General features: G+C 47.5%; 1 protein-coding gene across 1 annotated transcript in view; it reads right to left on the bottom strand.

The window, feature by feature from the left end:
* The window catches only part of LOC135806049 (midasin-like), a 108,651-nt gene that overhangs the window by 62,406 nt on the left and 31,281 nt on the right, over window positions 1-14,964 (bottom strand). The window contains exons 39-56 of the mRNA XM_065320196.1: window positions 14,439-14,641; window positions 13,787-13,909; window positions 13,293-13,355; window positions 12,477-12,611; window positions 12,230-12,337; window positions 11,566-11,673; window positions 11,039-11,119; window positions 10,490-10,585; window positions 10,207-10,335; window positions 9,932-10,060; window positions 9,287-9,482; window positions 9,027-9,107; window positions 8,133-8,301; window positions 7,442-7,558; window positions 6,974-7,226; window positions 4,948-5,060; window positions 4,584-4,611; window positions 3,956-4,154 (exon numbers count right to left, since the gene is read on the bottom strand). Of these exons, the coding sequence (XP_065176268.1) occupies window positions 3,956-4,154; window positions 4,584-4,611; window positions 4,948-5,060; window positions 6,974-7,226; window positions 7,442-7,558; window positions 8,133-8,301; window positions 9,027-9,107; window positions 9,287-9,482; window positions 9,932-10,060; window positions 10,207-10,335; window positions 10,490-10,585; window positions 11,039-11,119; window positions 11,566-11,673; window positions 12,230-12,337; window positions 12,477-12,611; window positions 13,293-13,355; window positions 13,787-13,909; window positions 14,439-14,641 (2,331 nt within the window). The remainder of the gene's footprint in view (window positions 1-3,955; window positions 4,155-4,583; window positions 4,612-4,947; window positions 5,061-6,973; window positions 7,227-7,441; window positions 7,559-8,132; window positions 8,302-9,026; window positions 9,108-9,286; window positions 9,483-9,931; window positions 10,061-10,206; window positions 10,336-10,489; window positions 10,586-11,038; window positions 11,120-11,565; window positions 11,674-12,229; window positions 12,338-12,476; window positions 12,612-13,292; window positions 13,356-13,786; window positions 13,910-14,438; window positions 14,642-14,964) is intronic.

Here is a 14,964-nt window from a genome sequence, read left to right on the forward strand (position 1 = left end):
CCATTGATTTGCTGTGGAAGCTCCTCAACCCACTCAGCCTGGACCAACGGCGTCACCAGCAGGACAAGGGCATGCTCAAGGCGGCAATGGTGCTCGCCTTCTTCGGATTTCTTCGATGCGCTGAATTCACTGCGCCTCCAGCCGGGTTTGACCCTGCCACTCATGCCACGCGCCAGGATGTGACTCTGGATGTCACTCAAGGACGCACATATATCCGCTTCCACATCAAGCAATCGAAGACGGACCAACTTCGTCAGGGCCATGCAGATAATCGGTAGTACCACTTCGCAACCTTGCCCGGTTGCCGCCCTCCTGGCATATTTTACAGTCTGTCCGTCTGACGCCACTGACGCATTCTTCCGCTACCGCCCTGGGAGACCGCTGACCAGGCAGGCACTGACAGAAGAGCTCCGGCAGCTTCTCCCACTCACGGGAACACCCAATTCACGCGATTACGCTGGTCATTCGTTCCGCATCGGTGCCGCCACAACTGCAGCCATGGCGGGTACCCCGGACTGGCTAATCAGGGCAATGGGCCGATGGAGAAGCGACAGTGTCTTGCGCTACATCAGGACAACCGACACAGACATGGGGCAGCTGACCCAAAAGCTGTCAGAGGTACAAGCGCATCACAGAACGCATGGAGGTATGTAAGAACCCGCCACGCGGGCACGCAACTCGCACCCATGCACGTACCCACACGGCTGACCGTTTGGAACAGCACAGCAACTTGCTCTGCTAGGATTGTGCTGACAAACTGCGCTGATAGCAACAACAGTGTCATTCACGTGCATTGCAATGTGTCACAACTTAGCATGGAGGCTGGGCAACCATGGGCCAGCTATCTCCTCTCATCTGGCAATTATCACGGCCTGCGGCCATCACACTCGTACTCCCACACTCCTGCCTCCTAACGGGCATTGCACTTCGTGCGTGGGCCGTCCACACTCCGTCCATTTCATGGGCGCCCATCTCATGGGCTGCACTTTGTGCGTGGACATACATACACACTATCATACAGGCCGTCCACACTCCGCCCAGTTCATGGGTGCCCATTTCATGGGCTGCACCTCGTGTGCGTGGGCCGTCCACACTCCGTCCATTTCATGGGCGCCCATCTCATGGGCTGCACTTTGTGCGTGGACATACATACACACTATCATACAGGCCGTCCACACTCCGCCCAGTTCATGGGTGCCCATTTCATGGGCTGCACCTCGTGCGTGGACTATCCTACATGATTATCACATGCCAGATTCGGTTGCCCAGCACTCCATGAATCCTCCATATGATGTGTGCTCTCCACTGGTCTGCAATAGCGAGTGCATGCGTGTTAATAGCACATTAGAGCTTGCGGTAATGTAGGTTAACACATTGCACAAGCCACCACTTCACACGCGCTCCAGCGGCTTCCAAAGAGCCCGCAGATCCCACGCTATTCATTGATGCATGTCAAGTAACACGTACATGCACGCTGTGGTGGCATGTAACATGCGTAGGTCTACGCCGGAACTCACCTGAACTCGCCAGCCAACCAGCCATATGCGGCTGCAGCACACATCGGAGCTTGAACCCATAACGCATACACCATACTTCGCGCTGGCCGTATTGCTACTTCATATTTGCTTTGCTTGGGTAGTGAGAAGAACACCGGTTTGTTCCTTTCTCACCCACCCACCTCTTCCCATCTATGAATAATATTGATATCCTTGATTCAACACAGGTATCATAATTCATACAAGACGAAAATAAATAGGAGTGCTGGGCCAGCTATCTCCTCTCATCTGGCAATTATCACGGCCTTCGGCCATCACACTCGTACTCCCACACTCCTGCCTCCTAACGGGCATTGCACTTCGTGCGTGGGCCGTCCACACTCCGTCCATTTCATGGGCGCCCATCTCATGGGCTGCACTTTGTGCGTGGACATACATACACACTATCATACAGGCCGTCCACACTCCGCCCAGTTCATGGGTGCCCATTTCATGGGCTGCACCTCGTGTGCGTGGGCCGTCCACACTCCGTCCATTTCATGGGCGCCCATCTCATGGGCTGCACTTTGTGCGTGGACATACATACACACTATCATACAGGCCGTCCACACTCCGCCCAGTTCATGGGTGCCCATTTCATGGGCTGCACCTCGTGCGTGGACTATCCTACATGATTATCACATGCCAGATTCGGTTGCCCAGCACTCCATGAATCCTCCATATGATGTGTGCTCTCCACTGGTCTGCAATAGCGAGTGCATGCGTGTTAATATAACTAAATGCGCACTCATATCACAACCATGGGGACGAATCATGTACATGTATTCCAGAACGTTTTCTTGTCACAATTATCAATGGAATATCCATGGTTGTGATATGAGTGCGCATTTAGTTATATTCATTGCATTATTAAGATTATTGTCTCCACGTCGCCTTTTTACTATAGATTTCCACATTTTAATATGATTATTGTTGCATAATTGCTGCATAGCACACTGCCATTGCCTTTTGGTCATGAAACCGTTACGTTTGCGGTTTCAAACGGTTTTCATGCACAGGTATAATCAAGAGTTCATAACCCCCAAGAGTGTGCAACGGGCATAGACCCAGCGCTCGGCGAAATTCCTACATTAAGTCATGCGCAGCTTGTCATCCGAGGTAAATTTGGGTTCTTTGCGATTTCTGGAAACTATACCCTGAGCCGTTCCTAACTCAAGGCTGTAGCCTCGACTTTTCGAAGCTTTTTTTGAAGACATTTCGGACGTACACGTCGTACTTTCTCAAAAACAAACTCTTTCTCCAAGAATCCATGGACATCACGACAGGAAGAAGTGAGGACGCTGTTAAAAATATTGCATTGCCGTCGAGGACAATCATTCTGATAGCTGTGCAACTCAGCCGAAAAATGCTCCTTCGACGTATTCTCTCAAGTTAGTTCCTCAACCATTTGATATCATCTTCGAGGAAAGCACCGGAAATATGCCGATGGCCTGAGGAAGAAATTGTTCTTGAAGAGACTGACTGCACTGGTGAAAGAAGAAGGCATTGAAGAGTCACCATTGCATCGAAAAAATAAATAGTTTTGTCTTTAGGATCCTGTGCTTTCTTTCACTTTTGCTTCTTGAGCTGAGGCTCAGACTCAGACTAGAATCGCAGTTTAGGCAGTTTACCCTTGGGAAGCATCCTGGTTTGGCTGTAAATTTTAGAAGAATTCATCGGCGTGACTCATCGCACTGCACCAAAAATGACGCAATGAAGGAATTCCGCCGAGCGGGCTTCCATACAGGGACTGATCAGGAGTTGCACACTCTTGGGGGTTATGAACTCTTGGTATAATGTAGCAGTGCTTGGTGTACAGCACCAATCTTAACGTCATGTGCAGGATAGCAGGAAACTCTCAACCGTTGGCACATGTCTACAATGAAGACTAATGTCGTTTCACTCATTGGCCGGAGCTTTTGATTTGGAGAAGGTTGTAGTGACGGCTATAATGTACATGTTTTAGATCCAGTGGAGAGGAAATTGTGAGAATTTCGGCTCGGCACGGAGGACAAAACCGTCTTCATCACCACAATTCAACTTGAAGTTAAGGCAGCCTGGTTTTGATGTCAATGTATAGGTCTCAATCGTTTATAAAAAAGGTGTGTGGTGCGATTGTTCATGTTCATGTGCTGGAGTCCAATAACCGGTTATAATCGGTTATCCGGCCGTTACTTTATAGAGGATACCCGGTCATGCAAAAGTTGTGACCCTTTAAGCCCTAGTTTTTTTTAAAGGCTTATAGCTTGACTGCAAAATGGCAGAGGAATAGGCCCACTTTTCGGCAATAGGGAGACTAAGGAAACCCAAGTGCTTGTGTCAGCCACACCACACAGAATCTAGGTGCAAGTACAGAAGTACAAGAGCAGGTCATACGCGGAACAATCCCAAAGCACAGACGTAGAACACACTGAACTCACTGGGATCGAGCCCATCGTTTAGTTTTAGACGAGCTAGATTGTGCTCAATCCCGTAAGGCTTCTTAAATCTAGCAGAGACCCAGCCGAATTCCTCAATCGGCAGTTTCATTTCAGCAAACCAGGTGTTGATGATTTCACGGCGAAGAGCAATATCCTCATCAGTGGATTGCAAGATGTACAAGTCCAGGGCCATGTTGAACTAAACACAGAAAAGCACAAACAGGTCGCATGTCACACGCAGGGGTGAGTGTGCGCACGTATGCATTGTATAACATACACACCCACATATGCATGCGCACACGCGCACGCACACACACACACGCCTACGATGGAATGATGGAATGATGGTACGTGAGCATAAAAAAAGGCGTCTTGCTAACTGACATGGTTTGTGGACATGAGCATGAAAACACGTATCAGCAGAGGGAAGGCAACCATGTATCTACTGAGCAAGACAGGATGGGCAAGTAACATACAGGCAAGCAGAAACCAACAATACGTGCATTGCTACTACTCTGCAAGGTTCATATGTGAATGACACACGTTGCAGTACACATGGTCTTGAGTCACCAGAACCAACAGCGTATTCATGGACACTGCACAAGCTGGCCATGGGTCCCATGCTTACCAAGTCATTGCTCTTGATGTCCTCTCGTCTGCCAGCAAAGAGCACAAAGCAACAAAAGATGACTTAGTGGTCTGGACTGGCCAAAGCACCTATCAGTGGTCTGAATCATCTAGAACACATCGCAGTGGTCTGAACCAAGAAGATGCATGGATAGATTGCTCCAGACAAGCAGGGAGTGAAACGTTCGCATATGTAAGAACAGAGAACTTGACCAGATTCAAGACAACTGGAACCCAGGAAACACTGTGCTACTACAGGAAGAATCAACAGATAAAAGCAAAACCTGTTGCAGAAATGACCAGTAGCACAAATCATCAATACACAAGGGACCTGGCACAGCGAAAACAAACAAACACAAGCTTACTCAATATCAAACATTGACAAGACATTGCTCTCGTGCACAGCACGTGCCAGCTGACTGTCAGAGCAATGTGTTGACAGAGGGAGATCCCATGCAGGCCGATCGTCTTCGTGATCCTAAGAAAACAAGAACACACAAGCACACAAGTTCGTAGCATGATAACCCAAAACAATGCACTGCTTTCAAGTCAGCACTTCCATTGCATGTGTTGAACGTAACACTTCCAAAAGGAAACAGCAGTATGCGATGGAGTATGCTGGTAAATAACAAAAAAATTAATTCAATACAAGTGGCGCAATGTCATGTGTATGCCAAGCACAGGTTCCACGGAATAGTAACAAGAGGACAGAACTGCTCTTTAGCGCTTTCTTTCCTGAAATCCCTCACCACATCTCCATCTATTCACATTAACGTCTTGCTAAATGGATAACATGCCTTCTCTGCTGCGAGACAGAGCGCTGGTTTTCAGGGAGAGTACATAGTATGTGCGCATGCATTGTTCCCGGAACGAGAGAGCTTGGAAGCTCAGGGCCCTACGCTATGCTTTGTTACTTAGCTCATCGTGCATGTTGTGGGAACTGATGGAAATGTTTCCTGGGAAGGCGCTGACTGTGCCGAGCACGCGCGTTCTGGAGTCGACGGGATCACTCTGCCGACGTTTCCTGTGACCAGCGCTGATTCGCCCGTTCACGCCTGTTTTGGAGACGACGGGATCTCTCTTCCAAAGTATGTTTTTGCTGACGCATCCTATCACCTATTCGGCAACTAACATCCATTCTAATTTCATTTCCTCCTCGTCTCCCTATTTCTTTCCAGAAAGTCTCTCTATACATCAGGGAGTCGTACTGTATTGGCAGCTACCCTAACGGGTCACGCCGCCCACCACCCAAGCATGGGTATGATGAGGGACAGTGGCAACAGAAACAAAAAACAGCAAGCAGGGAGAGAAAGCAAGAGAAAGACGGCGATAGTAGTACATCTGGTGTGCGACGTATAGAAAAGAGAGATGACAAGAGATGCGCACAAAATATGAAACAATAATTATTTTTGCAGTTCCGAAACAATCAACCAGGTGATGGAGTGTGGGCACCCGAAGTCCCACCTGGACTCCACTGGAAGAACATCCCACGCAGGGATATCAGCGATAGGCCAAGCGTTGAAAAACAGCCATGAGGACACATCGTCTAGAAGTCCACCGCGCTCGAACTGAAATTGCAGGTTCAAACAATTTCCCACGCGGCGTCAGGCAGCGTAACTCTTCTCCCTGCATCACCATCCATCTCCAGCAACCGTCTCCACTCACAGCTCATGCCTCTGCCACCACTGTACTCCTCCGAGCTTCGCAGTTTGAAACTATTCGGGGGTCAGCTACACCACCGCGAATGGAGAGACGAGGACGACAACGGTCGTGACTGAAAAGACACTGCCTTGGCGACCGCGTCGCGGAACCCTCGCCCCAGCAAATTCAGAAATACGCCAGGGGCAACTCTGGTGGACCCAGAGCCACCCCCTTGGCAAGACTAGTAAGAGGAACGACTGAAAACTCAGATAAAATGGAGCTACAAAAAGTGCAACCGTCCCCTTCAAGCACAGTTGCAACACACCGGGAGTCGTATACATGTACATAATATTGTGGCCAGGTGTTTGTAGCCAGCTGTGTTTGATGGTACGGTACGGTACGGGACAGATAAGGGAGCCAGCAAATGGCCAGCTGTGCGATACGGTACGGGACAGATACGGGATAGCGCCAGGCGTGACACAAACAAACAAACACCAAATTAAAGCTGTGTGGACCCTGGCTAGCGCCAGACGTTACTGAAGTAACGTCTTCTGCATAGCTACGGGAATAATCCACTATAGAGGCTGTGTGCATATGCACCTCCCCATACTGGCATAGCTGAAATTCTGAGGAGTGCTCCTTTGAAACTAGTACAGGTACACGTTTCCCTATTTAAAGTACTAGTGTATCTTACGGCTCCATCTCAAAAGTAAAGCATACAAAATTGAATACACACTGGCATATACTCACCTCGGTGTCTTCTTCGTCTTCTTCTTCTTCCTCATCATCCATTGCCGCCACGTGTTCCGCAACAGGCATGCAAGAATCCTCTTCCACGTCCATGCTATCAACATCTGCATCATTCTCCTGATCTGTATCATTCTTCTGATCATCATCCTCGTCTTCCTCTGCTGCTGACGAGTCAAGCAAGCAGACTTCAATCCCACGGTTTCTCATAGCCCGGGATAACTCACCGTGCTTTGGGTCCATGGACAGAATCAGCCTGGAGACACAAGAATGACCAGCAAGACACTAACATTTGTACGTGTGTATGCCCACACGCCCACACACACACACACGCGCGCACACATGCGCGCGCACACACACACACACACACACACACACACACACACACACACACACACACACAGATGCACGCACACATGCATGCACACATACACAGAGACTGGTGGTCCACAATACAGCCAGAGCTCTTACCTGAAGTTAGGCTGAGGCTTTACGGTGACAATTTCACCATCCTCCAAGCCACGTTCATCGATGGTCAACACACCATCTGGCTCCAACATGGCGTTCAAACGATCGAGAACTGATGGGCTATGCAAGCAACATACAGGAGAGCAATCCAAAAAAGTTGTTTGCTATGATATCCTCCTGATCAGCACCAAATTAGTCGCACCCAGCAAAGATAGCTAAAAGTCACACCTACGTGTAGCAGCAAGATGGCCTCTTCTCAAAAGCCATTCTTAGTCTATTATAACTAATACATTCAAAGGAAAGGGGCTAATTCAGTTGCGTGAAGTTCACAAAATCCTTAGAGAAAGAAAAGGTCATCAGATAAGTGCGGCAAGCACTCCTAACAACACCATTATAACTGTGTAGCATATCATCACCATAACCTTCACCATAACCATCAGCATGACCATCACCATGACCTTCAGCAGCAGCTCAGCTAATACGGAAAACATTCTCCAGAATGTCTATAAGGGTTCCTGTGAAAATAGCTGCATGGCTCAGCTGTACCAACATCAATTCTTACAAAACTGTGACGCCAATTGCCGCTACCATGATTAACAGTACCAACAAACAATCCTCTTTGATATCCACCGAGAGTTTCTACCAGCTGTGACACTTAGTGACACGAGCCACACGCCCCACAAAAACCACTCACCTGCAGAAATTAGCATTATCGAGAAGAATCCAATGGCCTTGACGAGCTGCAGTAACTAGTAAACTGTCAACCCACTTGAAGCAGCCAGCATCCATGGTGGTCGTAGATGAAAGCACAGATGCCAAGCTGTCCAATTTCTCCTTCAAAACAGTAATTGCCGCATGGACACCTGAACACAAAAGGCAGCAGGTTATGCAATGAGAACGGTCAACCTGGCAAATAGCCAACCTCAGGTACAGCCGTGACAAGTGAATAACGGCGACACTATCTTCCGAGCCAGTAACCATGTGACTGCATACGTTTGACAACTCGCTAATAACACCACTGTTCTTGTGCCCAGCCGAGGATCGCTATTCACAAGGTTGACTGTAGTTACTCATGCACTCATGATACACAAATACAGCGACACACAGCCAGACTCGTGTCTAGTGCTTATCACGTAGGGCACAGAAGGCGGGTCTTTATAGACAGGTGTCAACTTTCAAGTTTTAACGCAGGTTCAAGTGTCGGTAGCAACATGAACCGAAAAGAGAGGTATCACAGCAGTCACTAAACCCAGGATTTGCCGCAGCTGTTGCGACAACACAGTGGTGATGATATGTACTCTTGGAATCTCTACCATGTCTTGAAAACTTTGTGCTAACAAAAAGAAAATGCGGCCTCAGGTAGAACATCAACACAAACCCAGGTGTACAGGATAAGCGCACATTGTGGCATTGCAGAGGAACTTGAACTTGTTAGTCGCATTATCTCCACTTCACACAATGAACTAGCACTGATACAGTCAATGTATGTAGAGGGACAAAAACTGGAAGTTCTCCAAAAGTAAACATTTGTCGTAAGCCGCTCTTTCTACTGAGCTTCCAGTGTACTAGTAGTGAATCAAAGACTGACCTCCCATTCCCGCTGCCTTCAGCATAGATGAAATACAGTAGAGCACAAAATGACACTGCTGAAAGTGCTCTGGGGTCAGCTCTGCAGAACAAACAGCAAAAATCAACATAATATATTATATATACGGCGCCAAAAAATACAAAAATCAACACACGCAGCCATAAGCATATCATCAACTACTTTCGATGATAGTCTGACGCGGCCAACTCTGTTTGCATGATTGAACGTAAAACTAATTCATACAGAGCAAAGTTCTTTACCTTGGTGATTCATGGCCTTCAGACAGGTCAACTCAGTGTAGAGCTTATCAATCTCAGTGCAAGTGGGTGACAGATTGGCCCACACCTCACGGGCAGTGTTCAGAAAAGCACTGTAAGAGAGCGCTTCCCGAATACACTCCTGTGCAAAATGCTCAACATCTGTAATGAGCTCCAGCCACTTCTTGACATTATCCACCTAAGCAAGCATGGGAGTAGGTAAACATCACACTACAGATTTCAGGAGTTGGTGAGCAATTGCACAATATGCATACTATCAATGTCAACATCGACAAAGGAAGAAGCAGTAACAGCAGCACCAATACCAATACCGTAAAACTAAAAAACCATAATGCTTGGCAACCCCTGTGATTAGAGATCACTGTGATTAGATTAGAGACCACCTGTGTCCACCTGTGTCCACCTGTGTCCACCTGTGTCCACCTGTGTCCACCTGTGTCCACCTGTGTCCACCTGTGCAACGAGACTAGTCATTTCAGGATCCAAACCGTGTTGCTATACATGATTTGCACCTCTGCTGACAGAGCACCTCTGTCTATAATGATGGGTATTCTGTGCTCCATAGGGTGATTGCTAATTCTAAACACAGGTTATCACTGCATAACTCAAAGGAAATGATCCTCTCACCTGCTCAAATCCACCCAGCAGTTCGGTGGTGTCCATAGCACTATTGACAGGCATTTCTACCAGTTTCAGGCCACAACAGTACGCCAGTGTTCGAATAACAGCCGACCTCCTGCTTGAAGAAGGTCCAACCTGGCACAGGGACAGTATATTAGAGAAGACAAAGATTAACAACACAAAATTAATATGAGGGTTGGCTATGCGGAACAACCAGCACGCAAAACAGGCAACTCATATTTCACAGGAAAAAAAGGTCCTATTCTCAGAATCTGACTTACCAGAATCGTCATCCAGCCCATTTGCAACGATGTGGCCAATGCTTCCAATGCGGAGTTATCCTCATGGTTGAACGTGTATGAACATGGTGGTGGCCTTTCTTCAGAGCGAGGTAGTATCACTTGACCAAGCTACAAACATGGCAAAAACAGGACAACATTCGGTGTGTTGTATCAAAGCTTGCTTTGATCAGATGGCCAAAGCTGTTACCACCCACAAGTCCAAATGCTACAGTCATGGCTACACAAACTACACACACTGGCATGAATGAGATGGGTTCTGTACCTGAATTCTGCTTGGTGACATGAGAATGCAACCGCCCAAGTGAAACAGCGATGTCTCCTTGGCATAGTTGAACGTCTCCACATACAGCTTGAGCACCTGCGAAGAAGAGTCAAACATACAGAGAATGTGTACCAGAAATAGTGTAAACCATCGCGCTGCCAAGCTGCAGCTTCACTGCTGCCGACCGGCGCACGCACACTGTTGACAATGAGACTTCAATAATTGCCATGGGGTGCGTATGGAATTGGTCTGAAGCGTAATTAGAAATAAGCTGACGAATTCAGTTGGTTCACATTGGCAGGGGCGACTGAGGGTGGTCAGAAGGATGCTCCCAGCTCCAAAGCACAGCGGCAACACGCGAGGCAAAGCAGTGGGTGCATGCTCGAAGCATTGCAGTGGCTGTGCACCCAGCAAACCTCAAGAGCTGAGCTAGTCAACAAAAATTTAGTCTTATGGTGGAGAAGCGACCTCCTTCTAAAGAGATGGTTACTGTACCATAGAAAAGGGCTAACAAACCCCAACCCAGCAACCCCAGCAAGACCGCCTAACCTGCATTCGGTCGGTCGGGTGTCGCATTCGCTGCGCATACAGCAAGTCAACAAACTGGCCTGGGCTGAGTGGACCTCCATTCTGCATAGACCAAACGCAGTGCAACAAAAGACAGCAAAACAATGAGACCGGTACATGTCTTGCACTCCATAAAGTGTTTCTTCTAAAGGCACAGAAAAAACACTGGATTGTCACGGCATGCAGTGGTAATGGCACAAACTGTAGTCTTGTATTTAGGGCTTCATCTTCCTTAGATTTGCAATGCCACGATTCCTTCCGTCTACCCACTCTCACAATGAGACTGTCTGTGGTGCTCCCATAAACTATAAAGAATGAAACCCAACACCTTCCCGCACGGCTCTCTGCCCTAACCATGCGCACGATTGGGGTGGCGGGTGGTGCGACCTCATGGGTAGCTGTCATTCGAGTGCAACTGTGTGTGTGCGTGCGTGCGCACGTGAGTGTGTGCATGCGCAGGTGTGTCTCGACAGCCTTGGTGCACCTGCAACCAAGACAAGAAATCATACCTGATATGTCATCATAAGATCGCACCAACGGAACACATCTCTGAGGTTGAACTCCCACAAGCCGGCTGACAGGCTAATTGAACGCTCCACATTGATTGCCTTGTGAACCTATGACACAGGCAGCACAGGCAGCAGCATAGATAGAAAGAGTACAGTACTCGTACAAAGAAAGCACACAATAAATTTACGACACCTCTCATTCAAAGTCCAGTGCTGCTCGATGGAATCCGACCACGCCAGCCAAATAGTGCTGGACGCTGTGCAGCCCTGGACCTGTGAGCTGGTGGAGGGCGCTAACTTATCCAAGAGATCGGATTTCATTGACCAGCACCGCACGTGAATGTGTATCAACGCACACTTATCAACCGTATGAACCAGCCAACTATGCAGAACACGCTTCGCCTCAACAACAGTTGCAAGGCGTCCGGGAAGAGATGATTTTGTCCCAGTTTTTGGAAGAGCTTGATCTGATTCGTTGCTGAGTGGAATGCTCACTTATTGTCAACAGGGATCAAGAATAACAAGAATGCAATCTTCATTACACATTTCGCCGGGTGTTGTCATATCTGAGAAACAAGTGCTGCAGGGGGCCAAGTAAGACAAACTGGACAGACGAAGAGGATGATAACAGACAAAAGGTCTTGGACAGTGCTGCATGGCCTACCTTGGCATTGAAGGAGATCATATTCTTCAGCATTTCCTGTGGAATTGAAGGGTAGATGGCTTTACCGATGAACAAAAGATCGTCGGCTGTAAGTGGCTCCACATATACCTAAACAACACAAGAACAGGAACAGTCATTTAACTCTAACTCATCGAAACACACAAAGACACAGACACACAGGTATAAAATCAGAGTCTAGCGACAAGTGCCATGTTCATGACAGACATCACATGGTGGTCCAATCTACCTGAGTAAACCTGTTGAGGAAAGACTTGGGAAGACCTTTACGTCCGCCGCCCTGTTGAAGTGGGTTCTGGCATGCAAAGATTCGCGTTGAGCCATGCTGGACTTTGAATGACTTGCCCAACTCTGGAATATACACCTACAAGCAAACAGAATAAAAAAATACAAACATATGTCACATATCACACCAAGTTCCCCTCAACATTTCATCTTGATTGTTGATGAATGCTAGGAAAGCACTGAGAAAGCAGAGGTAGGACATCACCAGCAAACATGCACATGTGTAGAAGTACCTGGTATGCCAATAGTACTCATGAGTAAGAAGATGACAATCAAGTCCTTCACTCATTCTCAAACTCATGAATGCTAGCAACCGATCAAAGCCCCGGAAGAGTGGTATCCAAGCGACCATGGTCGACAGCACATCAAACAGATATGACCACTACATGAACCTCATACAGCAGCAACTCTCGCAGACCGGAGCCATAAAGCAAAGATCATACAGCCTAGCACAACATCATCCATGATATGCCAATAGATACTGTGGGTATTGTGCTGATAGAATGTTCTGCGTGGCGGGCAGGACCAGCAGTACAGGCAGCAGTGCACACTTTACACTATCCACACCACAATTCAGGACTTCCATCTTACAAATAAAGTGTACAAGCGTGTGAACAGCATACATGTACTTCAATTTCCAAAAGAGGTAAATAGGTATGCCCACAGCGTGCACATGGAACTGCTGTCAACAACATTTTCCCCACAAAACATAGGTGTGGATACCAGATACAAGGCAGAGATAAGGAAAAACTGCACTCACCTCTCCGCGATGATCCAGGCATGCATTGAGGCCTTCCAAGACAGACTGCGAGGCCAGGTTCAACTGCAGGGGTAAGAAGAAAGAGATGCCAACAGCCTCCGAGTCACAACAGAAGTGTTAGAATGGGAATCTACGGGCGGGAGACAGCGTATAAACGTGATCATTTCAGCAAACAGCTGTATGGTTAACCCATTTTCATTTTTGTTTCTGTAGTGTAGTGATATAAGATAATACAGAGCATGAAGGGGTATATCATTTGGGGTGGCAAATAAAAGAAAGAAGTCAGACTCTGCCCATTGAGACTTCTTTGTCGGCCACTAGCAAAAGTGTCCAAATGGTATGAGCACAGCATAGAGATAAATATGTAATAGAGCTTCAAAGTGAATGTACAGATGTTGGACACGTAAACACAGCACACAAAACTTGCAAACTCACAGCTCAAACCATCTTAGACATAGGTAAAGACAATAATGAGAGAAAAGCTGTTGACCAACCTCATCCAGCATGATCCAGTGGCCCTCCTTCAATGCGCTGAGAAAGGGACCGTCCCTCCACGCAAACTGACCACCCTTACCATTCTCCACGGGTAAGTCAGCACCAAACAAGTCCGTCACATCCTAAAGGGAAAATAGAGCAAGTAGCACACACACGTGCAAGCGCACGCGCGCGCACACACACACACACACACACACACACACACACACACACACACACACACACACACACACACACACACACATACACACGTCAAACACACATGGGAAACACAAGGTGGGCTCAGCTCATCCAAGAAATAAAGCACATCAGTCGAGGAGATAAATGCAATATATTCAACTGAAATATGCCTGTATGATACTTCGGAGTAACACTGCTACAATACTGTAAAGAAAAAGAGAAAAAAACTCAGAAGTTGCAACTGACTCGTTTCAAACAATGCTGTAGACATGGAAAAAAACGATCGTGTCATAAACGTTAGGTTCATGCGAGGGTAGGGCCAGACCTCGCTTAATCTGCTCAAACTAAATGCTAGTTGTCAACCAGTTTGGTGAGAGAGCCTGCTAAATGAGGACCGAATTAACAAGGTGAGAAAGTGATCAGGAGAGAGAGAGAAAGAGAAAAGGGTGGGGGGGGGTATAACTAACTCACAGTCTGTTCGGATAAGTTGATTCTGGTCATCTTGTAGCCAGTCTGTTTGGCAATGGCAGATATCAGACTGGTCTTGCCCACTCCGGGTGAGCCCTCCAGGAGTATTGGACGTTCCAACTTGAACGCACGCAACACACGCAGAGCATTCTCCGAAGTAGTAGGAGCTTTCAGTGCAAATGGCGGAGACACTACAGTGTTGGGACCTGTCAACACAATGCCGTGCAACAATGGAATACATCCTGTCAAACTGTACTCAGGGCTATTTCCGACATCTTACAGTCACTTCATAAGAAGTGGATTTGGCCACCATGATAAGCAACCCCAAAACTATAAGCTAACAACAAATATTTGGTGATCCTTAGTAAGGACTATGTATTGGCACAACTGTTCCTATTCATTAGTGCGAAAGAAGTAAATTGGGGGGGGGGGGGGGGGGGGCATCGTACCTACACAGAAAGTGTTCTCCACATACTGTAAGACATGTAAATATAACGAGGAAGTAAATCTAACGTTTTAACGACTGGCA

Source organism: Sycon ciliatum, chromosome 1 (assembly GCF_964019385.1).
Source record: "Sycon ciliatum chromosome 1, ocSycCili1.1, whole genome shotgun sequence".
NCBI classification, from domain to species: Eukaryota; Metazoa; Porifera; class Calcarea; order Leucosolenida; family Sycettidae; genus Sycon; species Sycon ciliatum.